The following is a 21,795-nucleotide window of genomic DNA, read 5'->3' as shown; positions in this document are numbered from 1 at the left end:
GTATTTGTCGAAATGAACCCCTGGTAGTCAGGAGGCAGGGTTGAACGTGGTGCTGGAAGCAGGCTGAGACAGAGGCTGTCTTCCCCAGCCTTGTTTCAATTATTCAGCAGATGTATAAATATGAAGCAGTTGAGCTCAGAATAGATGGAGCGCAGGATGGTGGGAAAGGCACAAAGGAAGCTTTAGGAACGTCTAGATGACCAGTGTTGTGGAAAAGACTGCTGCTTCGTTGACTTAAGCTCCAAAGAGCTTTAGGGGGAAAAAAAAAAAAAAAAAAAACCTCCTGCAATGTGGTGACTGTTAATACCACGGCGCCATATCTGCACCTCCATCCGTGTCCGCTCTCCCTGCCGTGATAGCGTTATTCACGGTGGGATGAATCCTCAAGCTTTTCATAAATCCAAAGCCTCTCCCCCTTAAGATTCATTATGATATTTTACTGTTGTGGGTCTAGACCTGATTCATCGTGGGAAGGAGGGGTAAAAAAAAAAAAAAAATAGATAAACGTGAGAGAGGGACTGTTACGCACGGTGCGTGTCCATCATGACGTCGGGAATTAGCTCAAGATTGTAAAGGGGGGGTGTAGAGGGAAAAAAAGGAGGGGAGTTTGGTGAATCGTCGTTTACGGGGCTGCGTTTGTATATAGTGCATGTATATTTTTTTGTATGGCTTTTTTTGTTTTTTGTTTTTGTCATTTCCTACATTTGCCATGCGTAACTCTGCAATACACGGAGACAAATCCGACCTGATTTTTTGCAACGTTCTGTTTACGCGCGGAGCAGATTGCACATTTATAGCCATAGCCATACAAATAATTGTTGCAAAGATGCATTTTCTCACCAAATAATCCGACACTGGGGTTTTCTCTGACTGGTCCCACCCGGAGGACGCACTGTTATCTTGACCGAGCGCATCGAAACTAATAGTAAGTACACATGCTACAGCTTTGCATCTGGGAGCTATATGCTACTCGTACGGCTCGTGATGTTACACGACATCTAAAACTGAATTTCTCATGTACCGTGTCGAATATTGTGTATGCAAAGGCCACACGTTACCGTGTATGTGTGTTAAGAGTTTCTCTCGCTCTCTCTCTCTCTCTCTCTCTCTCTCTGGAAATCGCATCTCGCCTGATATTTATTTGTATAAATATATATTTTTCTTTCATTTTTGTCAGAAAGCTTTTGCACCATTTTCCAACCACACGGAGCAGCTGACATAGACGCTACTTTTTAAAGAGGCGTTCAGATAACGAGCTCGGCCAGCGTCTCACGGTCGGCCTTCTTCCTTCCACAGGCCGTCGCGGATTCTCTTGTCAACAGCCGACAAGTAACTACCGGTAGCATACGGTTGGTGGCAGCCTCGCTGTGACCCTCACGTCTCAACAGTTCATACTCAGCCGCGCTCGAAACACAGCGTCTCTCCGGTGGTCTTTTCCGTGGTGTATAAATTGTGCTTTGACACGCTTTACATCTGTGCTGCAGAAACGGACCGGATCAGCTCTTTTGCGGTTCAGCTTCCGGCATTAAAAGGAGGCTTAGGAGGTGTCTGTAGCGTTCTAGGTTAGGGTGGGGGGTTGGGGGTTGGGGGGGGGGGGGGGGGGGGAGGCACGTTTTAAAGGCTGCAATGTTATGGAGCAGAGAAGGCGCTGTCCATGGTGCTGAAACCTTAATTGCATTTCAAGCTTGAGGCTAGTTGACGCCCCCCCCCCCCTCCCAGTCCCCACCCCCCTCCTCTGTCTGCCATTGCAGTGCTGATGAAGTTAGGCTGCCTCCACCGTGTTACACTCACTCACACACTTTGCTTTCATCCGGCTCAGTGTGATTGCTGATATTAATGGCTCCTGCTGGGCTGTCCTTCTCCCTCTCTCCTTCTCTCTCTCTCTTTTTCTCCCTTTGCCTCCCCTCCCTCCTTCCCACACAGGACAAAAGCACACACTGTACAACACACACACACACACACACACACACTCTCTGGTGGTGTCTACCTCCCGCATGCTTCTTGTCAGTGAACTCTAAAAATACACTGGATGATGCTAATGAAGTATCCAGCAGAGTTTGTCTGTCTTCCACAAGTGAGCCTCGCTGCCATCTGTCTCCCTCGCCGTGGTTCTTTACATTGTTATATCCTACAAACACACACACACACACACACACACACACACACACACCCTCCCCCCATGCTAAGTTTGTATGGATGTGTTTATGTGCATGTGTGACAGCCTCATAAAGCAACATTTATTATTCAGAGCTGCAAATGAGCGGCCAAATATAGCGTGTTTATTGTTGATACAGTCGGGTATGGTTTCCCAGCCTGCAAGCACTCCAGGCTCTGTGGCTCGTGGGACTCAAGAGACTTTTGACTTTATTTTACTGGTGGGTTTGCAGAACTCTCATTCTGTAGCCACCAAATCTGCACGCGAGGCAGTCAGCGTGACAGCTTCGAGGTCTGTCATTCCGGCCAGCAGGTAAAGCAGGTGCGCCTTAACTCGATGACACACTGGGGAGATATTTACCTCCAGTACAAGGTTAGGCTTTCATTACTGCTTTCTACTAAGGCAGCACAAACTTAGTGGAGGAAAACCTCACACATTTTGACTGTAACTTCACTTTAACATTTCATGCGTTGAAAAATAGCTCCTAACTTCATGCAAAACACATCTATGGTGTTTCTTTTTATTATTGTACAAAATCTGGTTTGGATTTTTATGGTTTCAGATGGGGATTTGTGTGAAATAGAAAGCTGGCTTGTTGGAGGACTGTGAACACTCCTGACTAGTTTCTAGTGACCTCTGCTTTAGTAACAATGTGTTCACTGGCTTGCGTCCGTCTGGGTGTGAGTAAATCTACTTAAAAGCTAATTTTGATGGAATTATACGGAAAGACGGGTGATATCACAAACTAGAGGGCGCATGGAGAGCACATACCTCTGCCAAGGTGACTTGGGCTGAATTCTTTTCAGTACGTTACAATGATACTTCACCCAAAAGGTGTATTTTGCCTTTCAAGTACTCACAGACGTGTTTACATATTTTCCCTCCTGCGGTACGTCTCGGTGATTCAAGAATGCAGAAAGACCCGGCCATGTATATTTAGCTTGAAGCTAACTGATGGCTAACAACAGCAAAACCGCCCATAAGTGTCCATTTACAGACCGGAGCCACATCTTTATCCAGCTGTATGATCAGTAATCATGATGGCGCCGAGCGCAGACAGTTGGCAAATTCGGTTGCGCCGAATCGCTCGAGCTCGGTCATGCTAGCATTGCTCAGGAAGTGTTAGCTTGTTCATTTTCTGCTCAAATCATCGTGCTTGTTGAAGACTTAGCAGGCAGCTGAATTTAGAGGACTGGGATCCTACAAGACTTTCAGAATGAGCATTTATAAACCCACGTCTTTGGGCAGTTTTGCTGTTGCATGTAGCTGTTGGCCCCCTGGCATCACAAACAGATACTGCAGGAGGAAGAAAACCATCTTTGTGAAAGGCAGAATATTCAGGATTCCCTTTAAATAAATCTGTGGCAATATTTATTTTCTGGGCTCTTCCTTGGCTCCATGCTACAAAAACCCTCCATCAAATTTGGGGAAAACAGGTCTCGTAGTTTTTTTTGGCTTCACATAATCCTGCAAACAGACATTAGACAGGGAATAGGCACCGACCACATGACCTCCTGGGTGGCGGAGGTAGCAAGCGATCAACGTTTGGTGGATCAATTTCTAGATCCTGAAGACTGTTGTAGGTCCCTGGCAGGATATTCACAGGAGACAAACTCTGTTTAAGTTTCCGGAAGTCTTCTTGACCACATCCTGGATCCGTGACCCACAAAACCCTTTTTTAACAAAAAATATGATTACCAATACGCCTGAAAAATCTGAGCGCACTTTGATGAAATTTGTTGTGCTTCCTGGGGATGGAGGGGACCATGTTCTGTATCGGTTATGTGGAAGACCTATTTTTGGTTGTTGGAAGGAAAACTTGTGAACATAGCCTCCGTCACGGACAAATGAGCTGCTGCAGTTCTTTACTAGTGCAGGATTTACTGACATTTCAGTTGCTGATTTGCATAAATCGAAGAGTGGGCTACTGGTTTTGGTGGAGGTCTGACACCTCTTGCCATCCTGTTTCTTATGTGACAGATATTACTCACTGACTGACTAAATGCAGGAACGTATCCTGGAGTTCTCCTGCCAGTGAATTCACCAGTTGAGCCAAAAAAAGCTGTTAACCCACCTCTCTGCCTCATAATAGAGAGCTTCTGTGTCCAATCTACAAGCTACTTCTTCTTTATCAGCTGACTTGGTTTTGGTGCAAAATGTTTTCCATGTTCTCTTTGCACAAACACTTCAGCTAATGCCTTGAACGCAGGGCTTTTGAAAGGACGCAAATGTTGCTATCAAGTGAACCTGAGCTGTCTGAGCTGTAAATACAAATAGAAGCAGAATAGAGTGGGCTCTTCCTGCTGCTCAGCCTCTCTCTGCACAGCCAGGCAGGTTGAAAAGAGAGCTCCTTTTTTTTTTCTTTTTTTTTTTGCCAAAAAGTTGATGCATCCCTTTTTTAGGAGGACAGCAGTGAACTGAAAATGACTGTAGTGAGCATTAATCCTGCAGAATATACTCTCAGTAACCCCTGTCTCCTTTTGTCTCCTTTCCTTTTCAGCCTTTCTATGAAAACACCAATTTCCTCGCTGTAATTCCCTACTTTCCTTTCCTCCTTCTCTTTCAGATCCAGTGATGGCGCGGCTATTGTTTCTGATTATTCTCTATGCTCTTCCATCTCTTGTTGTGCCCATACATAATTCATCAGCTGGAGGTAATTTGTGTGTACGTGCAGGAATCTGTGTGTGTCTGTTTGTGAGGGAATCTGTGTGTGTGTGTGTGAGAGTGAGAGTGAGAGAGAGACAGAGGGAGTGTGTGTTTGCAGTGTGCACTAATGGACAGAAGAAAGTCCATAGAGATCGCTAAATGACCTGAATGAGGAGTTGAGATCTGTGCAGCGAGGAAGGCGTCACTGAGCTGTCAATATATCATGTTGCTCTTACACTTTGTATCTACGTTATCGGATGACAGAGCTTCTCCTCTCTGCTCTGATTTCTCCTCCCTTCGTTCTTCTCCTCTTTTCTTTTTTTTTTTCCAGGCTGTGGCATCATCCGGCCTCCAAGGGATGGCGGGATCCGCTACAGAGGCCTGACACAAGAACAGGTACAGAGAACGGTGTTACCGCACCACATTTAAATGACACACGTCTCAGCTTGAAGGTTTTCCAAATGAATAATACAGAAATGTCAGAAGTTTAAGAACAAACGCCGTCATCTCTCCTCTCAGTTAATACAGTTTAGACAGGTAATATTATGTCAAAGGATTTAAATTTTTTCTTTGTTTTTTTTGCCAGAGATGATACCACAGAAATTACAATGAACAGTTGTAGTAAATACATGTGTATCTTTATTACCTCACTTTTGGAGTATTTACATATATAATTACATTCATTTCTTGGAGACTTTTCCCTAATAACTTCTTCCTATCACCCTTAAAGGCTGTTATGTATTTTGCATGGATGAGGCAGGGGGGTGTGACCCTGACAAGATTAGACTTCCTAACCTATCCAGTGCTTTTTTTATTTTTTTTTTATTTTTTAATTTTTGTTATTTATAGATGTAAGTTTTATCACTAAATCAAAAATCAGCATGACCCCACTGGCCCCGATCACACACACATTTTTAGCATGAAGTTTGAACCGACAGTTTTAAAGGAGGAGGACAATCAGTGGATCTTGGAGAAAAAAAATGTTCTGTTCCTCTCTCGTTTCCTCGTGTTCAGATTATTTTTGACCTTTGACAGAAAAATCAATGCTCATTTACTTCAATTTTCATGATCTTTCAACTGTGATAGATTGAGTTGGGTCAGCTTGTGTTCATCGATGAAAATTATTATTATTATTATTGTTGTTATTGTCTTTAAAACGTAACTTTTTTTTGTTTCATCCTGAAAATACAGTTTCCCCAGTTTGTATTTACCTTGAAAATTGTGATGGTTTTTATGACTGTTTCACTCCATGGACTGACAGCATCATGTATGTCCTGTATCGGCCTGTGCTGCCATACTGAATATTGTTATAGTCAGAGCATGACTTACATTTTTTGCATTTTAAATTGTACACATCATTGATTTCAGCCTGACATATTTGCTATTTTGGTATTTGCAGTAGAATCCAAATGTGAAATACTCAAACGTTTTTGTGTGTGTGTGTGTGTGTGTGTGTGTGTGTGTGTGTGTGTGTGTGTGTGTGTGTGTGTGTGTGTGAGAGAGAGAGAGAGAGAGCAGGTAGTGTAAAATACTGAGAACCCCTCACATCTATCTTTAAACTAGCTGGAGTGTAATGACATCAAACCAAGAACAACTTAACCCTGTTGACGCCACAATTTTACTACAATATACTGCATGTTAGGCGGCACGCTGGTGCAGTGGTTGTTACTGTGGCCTCAAAGCAAGAAGGTTCTGGGTTCGAGCCCCCGCTTGGGCACAGGATCTTTCTGCGTGAGTCTGCATGTTCTCCCTGTTCCTGCGTGGGTTCTCTCTGGTACTCCAGCTTCCTCCCACAGTCCAAAGACATCAAGAGGGGACGAGGCTGATTGATACTCTAAATTGACTGTAGGTGTGACTGTGAGTGTGAATGGTTGTCTGTCTCTATGTGTTGGCCCTGTGATGGACTGGCAGCCCGTCCAGGGTGAACCCCGCCTCTCGCCTGAAGGCTGCTGGGATAGGCTCCAGCCCCCCCACGACCCTTAACAGGATAAGCGGAAGAAAATGGATGGATGGATAACTGCATGTTACCCTGAATCTCACGGGACAGTATTCAATCCTCTACTGCGGCAAAGTCAAACGATGGAAGAGTTTTTTGATGCAGCTTCAAAATGTGAAAAGGACCAAAAATTTCCACTCCTGAGCGTCTTAAATCATTCAAATTCTCATAGCAACTCTCTGGATGTATATGCGCACACCATAAAACCAAGGTTCTTCTACAAAATTCATTTCATTTGTCTCCCTGCTGGAGTGAAGGTATTATTCAAAGTGCGACAGCCTATCAATTCACACCAAATTGCTTTAAGACGTTCCTCCCTGTAGCACTTTATTGTCAGAGCCATATGGCAGCATCTCGTCTATGAGACCAAATGAAGAGGGTCCCTAAGTGAATGAGAGAACCCAGTATGAGAGGGCATCAATCATACTCGAATTACTGTCTCTACTTCTCCCTATCATCTCTCCATCCATGTCTCCCCCACAGATCCGCAGTGTGCAGATCCTGCCTGTGGATTATGAGATCGAGTACATCTGCAGAGGAAACCGGGTGATTGTAGGGCCCAAGGTCAGGAAGTGTTTACCCAACGGCACATGGACGGACATGGCACTGCACAGCAGATGTCGTAAGTCCCTATTTGTCTTGTCTTCATCCCTTCTCTTATGCTTCCCCCCTCTTTTTTTAATCCACTTGTATTTGCTCTATCTGGCGACCAAAACAAATGAAAGCCACAATCACAGTAAAGTGAGATTGTTTTTGACATCTATTTACTGCCATCCTCATTTACACTACACACAGGAGAGGTGTGAAATACTGTGCAACCGTCACTCTCTCTTCTTTTTATGATCAGGTTTATTTTTAAACATTACAGTGCTAATATGAAATCCACTGTAAACAGAAGTTATGCAATTGTAAGCTGAGCTTAAAGGAAAGCAATTTTACAGTTTTGGATTCAAACATTTCCAGCACCGTAGCTTCGCCAGTTTAACCCTCGGGTCATTTTTAGATCGCCTCCATAAACCTCACTGTTATTCATTTAAATGCTAACAATAGTTGGAGCTTTTCCACAGCTTCAGTCGTCCTCGACAGTGAATGAATATGACTCCTGTTGAAGTTGTTTGGATTCTTTAATACTGGAACTAAGAAGCTGAGTTGAGAGGGCTCACAAGACGCTCGACTTTCCAGCGTCATCCTGCTTGTATTATCTTGTGTCGTGATTGTATTTATTAAGTGCAGGCCAGCTGTTTCCTGCAGGCTCATATTGTTTTTCTTCCTGTTCCAACCCCTCCAAGGAGCTCTGCCTTCCCATGCATGAACAATAATAACTTTGCATAAAAGTCCAGTCTTAAGAGCTCCTAAACCGGGATTGTTGGCTCATCGTCCTGATGGTGCCATTTCAAGTTAGTACATGAAATCTCATAAAAAAAAAAAAATCACCTGTGCGTGCAGCTTTCACTACCATGTAAACGCACATTTTGATAGGAATTAAAACGTCTGCTGTAAATATATATTTTTTTGCTCTCTTGCCGCTGAATTTAACGCCGGGTCTTAACACACAAACCTTGACCTTGAACCTCGACCTTGAACTGCTACACTGCATCCTCAGACCTCCCTCCTCAAATGATCCAGCCAGATTTTTGATTGAGCCCACAGTGTGTCAAAAAGTTGCGGTGTAAACTCAGAACTGAAAAATTGTCACAAAAATGGAAAAAACAGCAATGTAAGGGTAGATGTAGCGTGGAAAAGTTAAAAATTTCATCTCACAAATTGATGTTTAGTTATATGATTATGTAATTTACAATGTTGGTATAAGACATAACATTTATACAATATATTTGATACATATATAATAGCTGAACACTAGTTTGTCTCTACAGGAGCCACCAGTCTTTGTGGAAGTGCCTTGTCCAAGAAACAATAATTTGATTTCTTTTTTTCTGCGAACTGTGAATTTTTCACTTCACTTGAGCTTGTAAACGTGGGCTCAGTCGCTGTGAATTCTGGGATATCAATTAGTCGTTATGTTTGTGGCGTCTTGTGGATTTGTGATGAGCACCATCTCCTTTCGTGTGTCTGATTAAACACCGCATCAATATATGAATTTAAATATGAAACCATCAGTAATTCCATCACAGAAGATATTTCAAGCTGATTCTTTCAAAGGGTTTCCATTCCGATGGTTATGGAATGAAGAATATGCGAGGGTCTTCTGTCAGTTCGTCATATATTTTAGTGTTCATAATATTTAAAGTTGTTTTTTTTCACGTTTGTCCTTCATTTAACTTTTCCTGTGAACCAAAATGTTCCTCGACGGTGAAGCCAGTGCGACATTTCTACTGAAGTCACATCTGTGGCGCTTCTGCAAATACTGACAATAAGTCCGGCGATCCAATCAAATCCCTGTTATATTTCTGTTATAACTCCGCTTTTGTTCTCCCAGTTCAAATTTAACATCAGTGGAATTTGTTTTTCCCAAGAGTATGTGCTCTAAAGCAGGATTTTTGTCTTTTCTGGCTTATGTAAGAGCAAAAGCTGCAATGTGCAGATTGGAGTTTTATAATGTGCTTACACGCTGGAAGAAAGATTCAACAAACTCGGCAGCTCAAAAGAATTATATTAAAGAGCTCAGCCATTTTCAAATAAAAAGTGAGAGACAAACACTGATCCATATGGAGGCTGCAGCGCTGCAGTTCCACATCACAAACGTGGGCTAACCTGTGGGTTTAAATGTCGAGGGTGAAGAGGCTTTCACCATGTGTTATATATTTGGATTGAACATACATGCACGCAGATCTTTCCGAGGCCTGGTTTCTGAAACACAGCTGTAAAACATACGCAAACATCCCTCAGCTGCTCAGCAGGCAGACGTCAGTGACGTGTCGGCCTCATGTGGGTCCCGGCATCTCAGGTAGAACATGACTCGACTCGATCGTGATTTATCGTTGAGATTTCAGGTCCGTCATTCCTTTGTGAACAGTCAGAAAAGTCTATTATACAGTACAGAGTTTGTCACACAGCTTCAACCATAAAAAAAACCTTGAGACCTTGAAGAAGCAGGAACCTTACTTGATGCTTTTGAGGCTGCAGTTTGCTGTTGCTTTGCTAAGAGCAACAGATCACCATAGCTGCGGTGAATGCGCTGATGGAATCGCATCAGCCGTGTCGCAGCTCAACGTTTTGACTCCCATCTTGAAGTTCCACCTCCATTTTGGTCCCAGTCAGCCTCCACATCTTCACGCATGTGCTCGTTCGTTAACATTTTCAGATTCTGCTTTTTTTTTTTCCCCCCCTCAAGTTTTGTAACTGCATCGTGCACAATTGTGGTGTGATTGTGGCGATAACTTCAGGCCTCAGACAGACACATAAGCACTCAAATCTGACTACAGTGTGTTTTCTGCACCACATTTTGTCATGGCAACACACGCAGACATACGAGGTGAAAATAACACCGACCACACACAGTTGCAGCTGGTTAATATGCTAATGTGTTGAGTTTTTCTTCCCTATAAAGCTGCTAATTCTTGTAAAGTTTGCAAAGCCCTACAGTCACATAAGTACCTGTCTTTAACTGAGCGCTCCCTCCGGTTCCCAGTGTTGCTGTGCCCACGGGTGTGGACATCCCTGGAGAACGGCCGGGTGACAGCGAAGCCTCCAGGGCCACCAGTGGAAGGGACGGTCCTCCATTACAGCTGCCACGCCGGCTTCATCCTGGAGGGTAGAAACATCAGCCACTGTACTAAGCTGGGAAAGTGGGACGCACCTAAACCCACCTGTCTCTGTGAGTACCTCCGACCCTATGACTGAGCTCTACAGGCACAGTAGAATTAAAAGAGAACAGTACATGACATTGAAACTATTACTGTAACAAACTTAGCTCTGGCTAAGATCCTGAATAAACATCTTGGGTATAAGGCCACAATGACCATCATTGCATTTGGTGGTCAAATCTTTTAAAGGAACTACCGACTAGATTTTATAATTGATTTTATTTTAGGTGACAGGATAGAAATCACAAATTTAATCTGGCACGATTACCTGATTAGTTGATCAACATAAAGATGAATCATGAGTCAGACATTTTTAGAGTGACCCCCCCCCACCCCCAAATTATCTGGTTGTGCTTCAATGGCTGTTTACTGAATAGGTTGAACAGTTGAAATCAAGGCTGACATTCAAACTGAAAATGTCTCGAAAAGAAGTTCACAATGTAGTTTTAAAATCTAAAAACGGTCGGAAGTATATCGCATTTCTTGCGAGAAAAAAAAGAGAAAAAAGCGCACGCATTTAGGGAAGTATTTATCAGATTATTTGACATGAGCAAGAAAAAGTTAGTGAGAGACAAATAAATTTCATGTTCATTGCCAGGATCTTCAATCAATTCATAAAAATACAGAATAATCAGTCACGTCAATAAATCCTCTGGTTCAGCCTTCAGTGAATTTATTTTTATCCAGAGTTGCTTCTTTTTGGCAGAAACTCACGTTTGTAATCAAAGCCGTTATATTCAGCTGTGTTTCATCACATAGACACGACTCACTTAGCGTCCACAGTCTGCCTCCTAAAATTGAGACCATAAGGCTTAAAAGAGGAGCGATAATTACAAACACCTGCTCTCCCAACGGAGGATCCTGGTTGCTAGGCAATAAATGATCCAGCCAATGAGAGAGGAGTCCACGAAGGGACGTCCGTAGCGTTGGCACGCGCAGGTAAAACGAACTCCAGGCTGAGTCCAAGTGAAAACCTGATGTCCCACATTAATCTGCACACAGGAGAAATAGTGAGTGAACGTCACAGGAGAGTGGCTGGGATGTGAATGGCACCCGAGGGAGCTATCAGTTACAAATGTTGGCGTGTCAACCATCTGAGAGGATTTGTTAAAATTAGAGCAAATAAATTAGGATTTAGGGGAGAGGACAAAAAAAAAAAACAGAACAGAGAGAAATGAGATTGTGCCAGAGTGGTTATCAGATGAGTTGGCATGGCAACCAATAAAGTTGCTATGGGAATGGTTGTATTAAAAAAGAGGAATTATCAGCCCAGTTGGAATCTACAAGTAGGCTGTAAATATATAAATATTCACTTATACGAAGATATTTTTTCTCCTACACCACAAGATTTTTCTCCTCCTGCTTCCTACAGTGTAAAAATGTGAGGTTTTGTTTTTATTCCTGATATATTTCTGTGGTATTCCTGTGAAATATAAGATTACATAACACCTAGCACAGTTAGTGAGCCCCTGCCGGGCAACACTGCTCAGCATAAACCCTTTGGTGTGTGACTGCCACCTAGTGGACAGAAATCACTTGCTGCACCAAATCGCTGCAAAATGATCATTAAAACAGTTAATTATTCAGTCCCCATTGATTTGTCTCACTAAATGCTGAAGCAATGGCAACTGCCACGCGTCACAGAGGTAAACACAGGTGCAACTGATCGGATGAATTATGGTCCCGCTCTATTTAGTGTGTCACAGTCAATCCAGTGAACAGCTGCGTGCACATAATTGGACCAAGGCCTTGATCAATGTTATTAATGACACCTGTGTTCACCCAGCAACGCAAGAACCTTTTCATTGCTATTCATTTGTAACGAACTATGTTTCTAATCAGTTCCTCTTCTTTCTTCTTGTTCTGTCCGCTGGTCAAAGATGACAGAAACTACACAGGTAGGACATTTTCACTCCTGCTATCATTCTCTTGCCATAAATGACACAGTATTGCGACCCCGCTGCACTGAGCTGTAATACGTTTTGCAACCATGAGGGGGCGGCAGTGATCCTTGAGAAAATGTCCAGACTGGTGGGGTGTGAGCTTCCTCTAGTCTAAGCGGACGCTGCACCATTTGGGATGTACTGACCTGTCAGAAAAGGCTAAACAAAAGATCTAATTAAAGTTAGACTCAAGATTACTCAACCTGTGAGGAAACGGGAGAAATTAGTTTTCATGTTTCACATTACGAATATTACAAGGCTTTCCTCCCATTACACAAGGAACATTAGTTTTTACCCTTGAGTATCCAGCAAATACTTCTTTAATGAGTCAAACCGCGAAGAGAAGATTACGACTGTTTAATTTGCTCATCAGTGCAGTCGTAACTCATCCGAGCTAAACTCTTTACACGTTTTGTCCATTTTAATTTCAAAGTGTAATGAAAATGACGTGTTATATTGCTGTTTCTTGCTCTGACCCTGACTCTGTGGAGAGAATCGCTAATGAGTGTAAAGGACAAGTCAGCATCCAGGAATAAACGAGTCAGGTGTGACATATTTTTTATCCAGACATACGATAAATAATGCACCAACATTTTGATTTGAGCTAAAAATGAAGAAAAAAAAATACAGAACTTCATCTTTTGCGTGACTATGAAGGAGCGTGAATGAGTTCAACTGAACACACCAGCTGGCCATGCTAGTTTCTAGATTACTGAGCTGGATAAAGATGTGGATTATACTGGATGATGCCTTTAAAGGTTTGTAAATGGATGATTTGGACCCTTTTGCCAGGTTTTAGTGATACAAAGTGATCACCATTGTCTGACTTCTGGAGTCACAAAGAAATACCGCAGGGGAAAATATCTTTGTGAGCTGGACGTGTAACTGTGAGCACGTGAAAAGCAAACTATGCATCGACTCTTTCTTAAAGAGGTTTTTTTGACTTAAAGGAATATGACGACTTTTTTTAACTAACACTGTTGACCCTTCTCTCGTGTCCGTGTGCATTGCTGTGCTGCCCGCAGGACTGCTGACTGCTAGTTAGCTTAGCAGCCATGAACACGAGCAGTGGGACACAGTCGCACACCATCCCAAAAGTCAAATACACATTTCTGCATTGATGCTGCCTTTGCCTGCATTTATAGGGTTATGCTCAACATTCATAACCAAAAATAATAATAATAATAAAACCTTGAAAATAATAGGATTTTATGATATACATGGAACTGCTTTGACTTTCTTAACTTCCAAAGCCTGCAGGTCCTCCGCCTGTGCAGTCTGGTTCAAATCAGGTTGAGGTCCTTAGTTTGTCCAGAAGCCATCAAACAAAAGCTTTGTTTTGTTGACTGAAGTTAAGACAGGGTTTTGGAGGTGCTGCGTCAAATCACTGTGCCCCCTCAGGAAAGTATTTCCGGCTGTGTATTGCAGCATTCATTGCAGCTAAGCTAACAAGCACTCAGCTGGTTTCTGGAGGGACGGGAGGACACCTGCATGTCTTGACCAAGAAATAATGGACAAAAAAAGCATATATCCCCGTAAATCGGCATGTTCCTTTAATTCCTGTTCTCAACATGCTTAAATATTTAAATTCAAACTATTCTCTCAAAACTGAGAACTCTACACTGTGCTGCTGTTGTGTGCAAATGTCTGAGTTTGCAGCTGAAAATATTTATGCTTATTCAGGCTTCCACAGGGGAAAGAGGGTCAAAACATCAGCTGGTACAACATTTTATCTGATCCCTGGCAACAATGATGAATCCATGTGCTTCTGTTGCACGATGGTTCACCCTCTTGCACAGTTATGTCACCACTTTAAACCAGATATTGAATCATACACTCGCTGCAATTCTTGAAAGCCTCACAGCACTGCAGAGTTTCTCCAATAAATTAGACTTCTTCTACAGATAAATACTCTGCAACGCTTTTTTTTTTTTTTTTTGTTAGTAGAAGTAATCCTCATAAGTTGCTGATAAAAACTTTCCAAATGCCACGGACAGACTTGTCAAACACATAATTAACAAAGCAGCAGAGAACACTGTTTCCTCAAATAGAAATTTCCATCTTCTGTCTCGATACTGACCTCCTTCTGGCGCAGCTTTCTCTCTCTCTCCACTCCATGTGCCATCACCACCCACTTACTGCCTCCTCAGCGGGAGAAAGGTTAATACCCTGCTCCTGTCTGTGTCTGCTTCACCCTGAATGTTAGGGTGTCGGTGTGTGCACAATATATGCAAGCCGCAGTAGACGACGGCATTTGTTTCCCTGCTTCCTCCAATTACAGTGTAACAAAACCAGGTACGCAGTGAGTAAAAGCAAAACGGAAAACAATCAGAACATGACGAGATAAAACGATTTCCATCGAAACAGTGCAGCCTTGCGAAATACAATATATTTTTTCCTCTCCTGTCACAAACTGAGACATGCAATTTCTGTTTTATCTCAGGTCAACAGACAGAGAGTGAAATTCTGGCACGCATTAAAAGCACGAGTGTACAATTTTTGTATTTTTCTTATCTTTCTTTGCAACACCAACAAAGTTGTACACATTTATTTTATGATAATTTCCCTAAAAGCAATGTAGTTTATAACAAGCATACGGCTGTTGGAGACATTATTCAGTTATTATTGCAATACATCACAAGCGGTTGACAATAAAGTTGTGTTTTGGTACTGTGGTCACTGAGGTACAGCCCTCAGAAACCCACTAGACAGGTGAATGATGTAGCTGTGATAAACTCTCACGTCACAGCCAACAACCGGTCAGATTGTCATTCAGAGAGAATATCTACAGCAGCAGGACTGGGATCAAATTACAGTAAAGTTTATTTTCATGATTAAATGATGAAGGCTCAGTTATTAATCGTTTTTGGACAATGGTGGAGTTGCAGCATTGAATGCTGACAAAAGGGAAACCTCCCGCTAAGGTACCCTTCACAGCAGCGCGTTGAGAGTGGCAGCACTAAATGATGTAAAGGTGCAAGTGGAAAAACTTTTCTTAAGTAGATGTTGTGAGAACTGAGAGTTAAAGTTGGGACTAATAAAAGAATTACTTCAGGTTTGCTGTAATTAATTTACCCTCATCACCTCCTGCAATGTCAGGCTTGTCGAAAATTGATTTTTAAGGTTGATATGCAAAGTTTAAAAAAAAATCAATTTAAGGTGTTATTACATTTAAAAAATTAAAATCTCTCTGTATGTGTGTGTATATATATGTATGTATATATATATATATATATAATACACATACACACGTGTGTGTCTGTGTAATGTACTCCTGTGGCCCTGAGAGCTCAACACACTGTAACTTAAGACAACACACATGCTCTCATATCATTTCAACAAGATGTTGACTACATTTAGAAAAAACATTACAGAAACACTGCAGTATTTCTGTAATGTGTTAAGGAATTTTGCAAACTCACAATTACAGAAATACTGTAAACTCTATTGAATTGCACCACAAGTGTTTCCAGAGGGCAGTTGATGGTGAACATACTTTTTTTTTTTTTTTTTTTTTGTGGTCACCATGTCAACATAAACAAAAGTCACTTGCACTGCACTGTTCTCCCAACACTGCTGACAGAGGGCCAACTCCAACAGACTGCAGAAGATGAATTCTGGTCACAAACTGCTGCAAACCCCCCCCAAAACGAAAGCATATTTGAACGCGCCCGTCTGAAAGCACTTCCATTTTTGTTAAGTAGAATTTGCAGCCTTTGTGCAACGTGTTTTGTAGTTTTCAGTGTGTTTTCTAAAGGTTGTCCAATTGATGGAGAAGTTTTCTCCATTTGCATGTGTTCAATGGAAAGCTTTTATAACAGTCACCTATTCACGGAGACATTACTGGCAGAGGGAGCGGAACAAGGTGCCAACTTGCTTACACGTTCACACACGGATGGCGAAGGCATCGGGAGCAAGTAGAGGTTCAGTGACTTGCTCAAGGACGCTCGGACACACTGGGATCAGACCAGTACACCCCGAGTAGCAGTGAGTTGAACTCGCAGTGCCGTCGTATTCGCACATGAAAATACACAAGTGGTTATCAGATGAAGTTGTAAAGTTATACATCGGAGGCCGGGTGTATTTACAGATCAATGAACACAGTCCTAACACACTACCCTCCACACTGATGTTCAGGCATGATGTATTACTCTAATAACTGAGGAGCTGCAGAGGAAAATAAGGTTGTGTGCAGCTCCTGGACAATCGTGTTATAATAAAACTCTGTACTGCATATGAATTATGGGCCTATAAATTGCTCTCATTCTTACTGAAAATGTGAAAATAAGACGTGTCACCTCGCCCATCTGGTACAGCAAGCAAAGTAACACAATCACACAGAGTCCATGTTGAAATGCTCTTTGACCAAAGTCTGAGCTGTTCACAAAGAAACTTGCCACGAGCAGTAATGTCGGCACGGTGGAGAAACCTGACCAATATCAACTGATTCATTTTATACAATGTGTTTTGTCCGAGCATTTTCACAATTCTCCCTGAATAAAAGGTGTTCTGCAGGTGGAAGATGATTATTTCTGGCAATTGTGTTAAACAGGGAACATTCAGCAACAACAGGAGGGGGAAAACAGGCTGTTTTTCTGAGCGTAAACTGCAGACACACAAATTTACAGCACAAGACCCTCCTTAAACCACTTCAGCCAAGGGGCCATTTATGATGGAGACACGTCTCCACCATTTTTGAACAAACAAGTTGCTGCTGTGTACTTTTAATGTATGACGCAACATTGTAGCAGTGGTTTTGACAATAACACCTCTAGGGAAGTCACATTAGAGTGATTTCTTTGCATTGGTCTGCAGTTCTGCAAGTTATGTGCCTGCAATTAAAGAGGAAGGAAAAATTAGTTTACGAGCAGCTGCATGCAGCGTGAGCATTTCTGGGTGCTGATAATGGATGTCAGTTCCACCAGTGACTCATGTCAACATGATTTGTTTCTGATGTGCTGCAATCGGGCTGGAGCAGTGATTTCTATGGGTGTACTAGTGAAGAAACACTAAGCCAACGTCAAAGAATTAATGCCAACGGAACACAACTCTTGCATCACATCATGTCGCCTGTGTGCGTGCACTTGAACACGCTGCAAAGATGGTCAATGATCATGTGTGCATTGTGGAAGAAGAAATAGATTTTGCTGTAGCAGGTGGTGGTAGGCTGTATTGGTCATTCAACCAGGTAAAGAGGGAAGACCTGCAGCTGCAGATTATATTTTAAAGTATTTTGTATTTTTTCCAGACACTTTGTGACCTAAAGGAAAGGCCTAGCTTTTGTATAAAAAGTTAAATGTTACTCTTAATATTATTTTACTCTAAATGTGACGATAATTTACACGGTGTTGACTTAAATCCTGTGGCTGAGACCGTAATATTTTAAGGGAATGTTGGGAAATTGTCAAATCGGATTTTTGCGGCGCAGTGGTCAGCACTGTCGCCTCACAGCAAGAAGGTTCTGGGTTTGAGCCCCAGCTCAAAAACTGGATCTTGCTGTGTGGAGTCTGCATGTTCTCCCTGTGTCTGTGTGGGTTCTCTCTGGTACTCCAGCTTCCTCCCACAGTCCAAAGACATCAAGAGGGGACGAGGCTGATTGATACTCTAAATTGACTGTAGGTGTGACTGTGAGTGTGAATGGTTGTCTGTCTCTATGTGTTGGCCCTGTGATGGACTGGTGACCTGTCCAGGGTGAACCCCGCCCTCACCTGAAGGCTGCTGGGATAGGCTCCACCCCCCGACCCTTAGAAGGATAAGTGGTAGACATTGGATGAATGGATTTTTGCCCCCTGCTGATCATTATAAAGAATGCAGGTTTACAGCAGAATGTCCATTTTTGAGCCTCCATAACGAAGTAAACCTGGTGCAGACCTGAGAAAGAATGTTTTCAGGTTATCAATCCAACTGTGCCATCCTCTCTAACGCGATATCTCTGGAATGCCCTGATGGAATTTGCTCAAATGTCCTCTGGGACTTATGGACGAACAGAAAGTATTTTGGCGGTCAAAGTTCCAGGTCACCATCAGCTCACAGACATGATATCTCAGAGATGCCTGGAGGAAATGTCCTCGTATGTCATACAAAGGTCGAGGTAACAGCGACAAGCTCTCATTATGGACACAGACAACCATAGTATTTCTAATTTATGCAGAAGATAAAAAGCATCTGCCTCTTAAGTTGCAGTACTTGAACCACTCAGGTGTAGGCATGTTGAATCCTTCACTGTCCACAGCACTTTTTAAAACAAAGCCGCGGCCTCAGCAACATGTTGCAACACTCATGTCTCCGTTGCCTCGTTCCCTGACGGTGCCACAGATAAGCTCTTTGCTGACGGTGCCATTTGCCTCCACGGGGATTGTTAACGCTGCACCACCCGATGCTGTTGCATCTCGCCTGTGTCGGCTGTAGCCTCATGGAGCAAAACAGCAACTAAAGTTCACAGCTGAATAATTGATGGTGCGTTGGATGGGTCGTAGGGTGACTGGGAGGATGAGGAGGTGGAAGGCAAATGCCAGCAGATGATCACTCGGCTCACCTCAGCCTGTGAGGGCTTGTTAGCAGCTGCATTTGAATAGCTCTCTGCTACATGGAGAAATCCAGATAATGAGATTTGGGTAATGAACCGTGGTTATATAATAGTCATATTCCATCGTCTAACTACAGAGGGTTTTTAATTTAGACTAGAGAAATAATGGCCTTCTTCTCAATTGCTGAAGTAAGTAATTTTCAAAAGGGAAATTGAACATGGCAATTAGAGTTTGTACACAGGAATTGGAAAAAGCACGAGGACGAAATTCAATAAAAGTGTAGTCAATAATCCAGACTGTCTGTATTGAAAATGGCAGAAATTATTGTCAGCCCCGTGATGACTGCCCATTTTTGGTTAGATAATGAGCCATCTTAACCTTTATTTATAATATCGCTGGAGGGATGCATCGATGTATAATGATCCAGGCAGATGGATCTCCAAAACCATCAATGAAAACCTGCCTGGTCCTCTTTGCTCAACCACGTGTACAGTTTACATTTGTGTGTGTGTGTTCGGTAGCTGGTTGTACGGAGTCTAATCTCTGTTTTTGGACTCTCTTTGTTTTGGGCTTTTCTCTGTTCTGCTTAGTTTACTGCTGTTTTGGCCTCCGTTGAAGTTCATTCCTGTTAATTTAAGAAAATCCTTCCCTCTTTTTTGTCTTTGGTTGCTTTACTTTCTACATTAATTTGTTTCCCTGCTCTTACTGTAAGACTTACCCTCATCACGACTTGTCTGACCTTAACTTTAGCAGGATGTGCCAACTTTTTGGGGAATATGCTTATTTACCATCTTCCCCAAAGCCGGAACAGAAGAAAGATACTCTCTCCTCTGTCTGTGCTTGAGGGAGACCAGCTGACCACTAGTTAGCTTAGCACAGTGAATGATAGAGGATGGGAAGTGTTAGCGTCCATCCGTCAGAGATCATCAAACAGATTTCTTTCAGGATCTTTACTTGTTGAGGAGTCCTCATCCTCCTGTGAGAAGTTGTAGCGGTTGCTCTTCTTCAAGTTTCGAGGTGCTGCACGGCATCGAATGCACCCTTTCGGGAGAGCAGTTCCAGCAATGTTCATGATTCTGAAATTACAATATCTTAATATCTGATGTCAAATTGTTTTGTCACAACAAATGCTACGCCCAGCCCTAGTTTCATGAAGGTAGAAAACGACCGTTAAGGAGTGCATTTGATGACTTTTGACAGAGGTATGCTAACACTTACCACCCACTTACATTCACTGCGCTAAGCTAACTAGCGATCAGCTGGTTTCTGTGTCTCTCAGCTCCATAATGCAGCACAGGGGAAAGAAGGGTTTCAATCTACAAGTCCAGCTCGGAGGAAGAAGAAGTTCCTTTAACCCCTGACCAAAAAAAAAAAACAAAAAAAACAAAAAACAAACCCCAGTGTTCCCATTTGGACATCCCCAAAGCACCAGTGTGGGTTCTGGTTTGTGTCTTAGAGTGAGAGGTTTAAGTTTGCGTACCCCACAAATATATTTAACCAAGGCCACCACACACAGCACGAGAGGCTAATTAAAACGGTCACAAATGTTATTAAAAAATATCAGACAGTTAAAAGTTTATGGACCCTCAGAGGAAAAGAGTCTCTGTGAATTTTGTATTTCGTGGCAGTCGTGAGACGCTCGCAGTTCAGAGGACCTTTGAAAGCTAACCTCCGCTGTGATCTGGTGTCAGGATGATTGCCTTTGAACTCATCCAAATGTCAAATATCTCAGATGCTTCGATAGGACGCCCATACTGATAAAAAATTAAGTTGCCCCCCCCCCCAGCACTCTGCTGAGCTATAACTGAATCATTTTGAGTTTTAAAATGTATGTTTAAGGAAATTAGGAGTGTAAAGATTATAATTTTTTTTTTATTTGTGAAGAGTTGGAACTGATGCAGTGATGCTGACAAGTCTTTTCTTGCACGTCCATTTCTCCAAATTTAGTGGTTATGCCAATCCCCCCCCCCCATCTCCCCCTCCCAAATTATGTCTTTCTCTCAGTTTAATGCTGCGCAGCAAGTGTTGGCATGAGAACACTGATGACTTATATTTGTTGTGCAAAGCCAACTCTGGAAGACACTCTTCTGGTTAAAAGAAAGGAATTCAGCTAACCACAATCTAATCAAGTTAACCTCCCACAAAGCTTTTAGCAAGTTAAGGCATAGCTGATGCAGCTGAGCTCATCGTGTTTGCTAACGTCAACATTTACTTCCACACTGTGACTGACATATTTATGTGGTCGGAGATGCCTGATAAAGTGTGGTGAGGTTAAGGCAACTCTTATTTTGAAATCACAAAGGTTGCATACAGCGCTTCTTTTGTTGGCACTCTGCTTGATTTTTTTTTTTTTTATATGTATAACATCTGTCGAATGTCACATCTGTCCTACTGAATAGTCAGGAAAATTGTCCTTGTAGGCATGGAAATGTCCTGGAAAGACTTGGAAAGTTGAAAGGAGCAGACAGATGCACACGATGGCAGGGAGCGACTCGATGGTCTGATGGTCCCAAAAGCAGAGTTTGAGTCTCGAATCTAATTGAGGATGATTCCAAATCAAATCAAGTCTCCATGCGCGCGTGACTCGAGTCCAAGTCTCAGGCTTCAGCCCACATGTCTGAACAGATGCTCCGAACATCCGTTTGATTCTAGATGTCATGTTATTATACACAGCACAACAGTATTCTTATTGATTTGGGCAAATGCTTACATGGCCAAAAGAAAAACCTGACACTTAACTTAATTACCCTTTAACCTCGATGAC

At 42.5% G+C, this 21,795-nt stretch overlaps 1 protein-coding gene across 1 annotated transcript in view; it reads left to right on the top strand.

The window, feature by feature from the left end:
* The first annotated feature begins 211 nt into the window (after positions 1 to 211).
* The window catches only part of gabbr1a (gamma-aminobutyric acid (GABA) B receptor, 1a), a 71,449-nt gene continuing 49,865 nt past the window's right edge, over positions 212 to 21,795 (top strand). The window contains exons 1-6 of the mRNA XM_086217883.1: positions 212 to 925; positions 4,722 to 4,808; positions 5,133 to 5,197; positions 7,281 to 7,419; positions 10,387 to 10,572; positions 12,442 to 12,459. Of these exons, the coding sequence (XP_086074009.1) occupies positions 4,730 to 4,808; positions 5,133 to 5,197; positions 7,281 to 7,419; positions 10,387 to 10,572; positions 12,442 to 12,459 (487 nt within the window). The 5' untranslated portion in view covers positions 212 to 925; positions 4,722 to 4,729. The remainder of the gene's footprint in view (positions 926 to 4,721; positions 4,809 to 5,132; positions 5,198 to 7,280; positions 7,420 to 10,386; positions 10,573 to 12,441; positions 12,460 to 21,795) is intronic.

Source organism: Aulostomus chinensis, chromosome 11 (assembly GCF_037954235.1).
Source record: "Aulostomus chinensis isolate RoL2024-O1b breed Wild chromosome 11, RoL_Achi_v1.0, whole genome shotgun sequence".
NCBI lineage: Eukaryota > Metazoa > Chordata > Actinopteri > Syngnathiformes > Aulostomidae > Aulostomus > Aulostomus chinensis.
The sequence above is the reverse complement of the archived record's forward strand: the minus strand, read 5'-3'. Positions and strand labels throughout refer to the sequence as shown.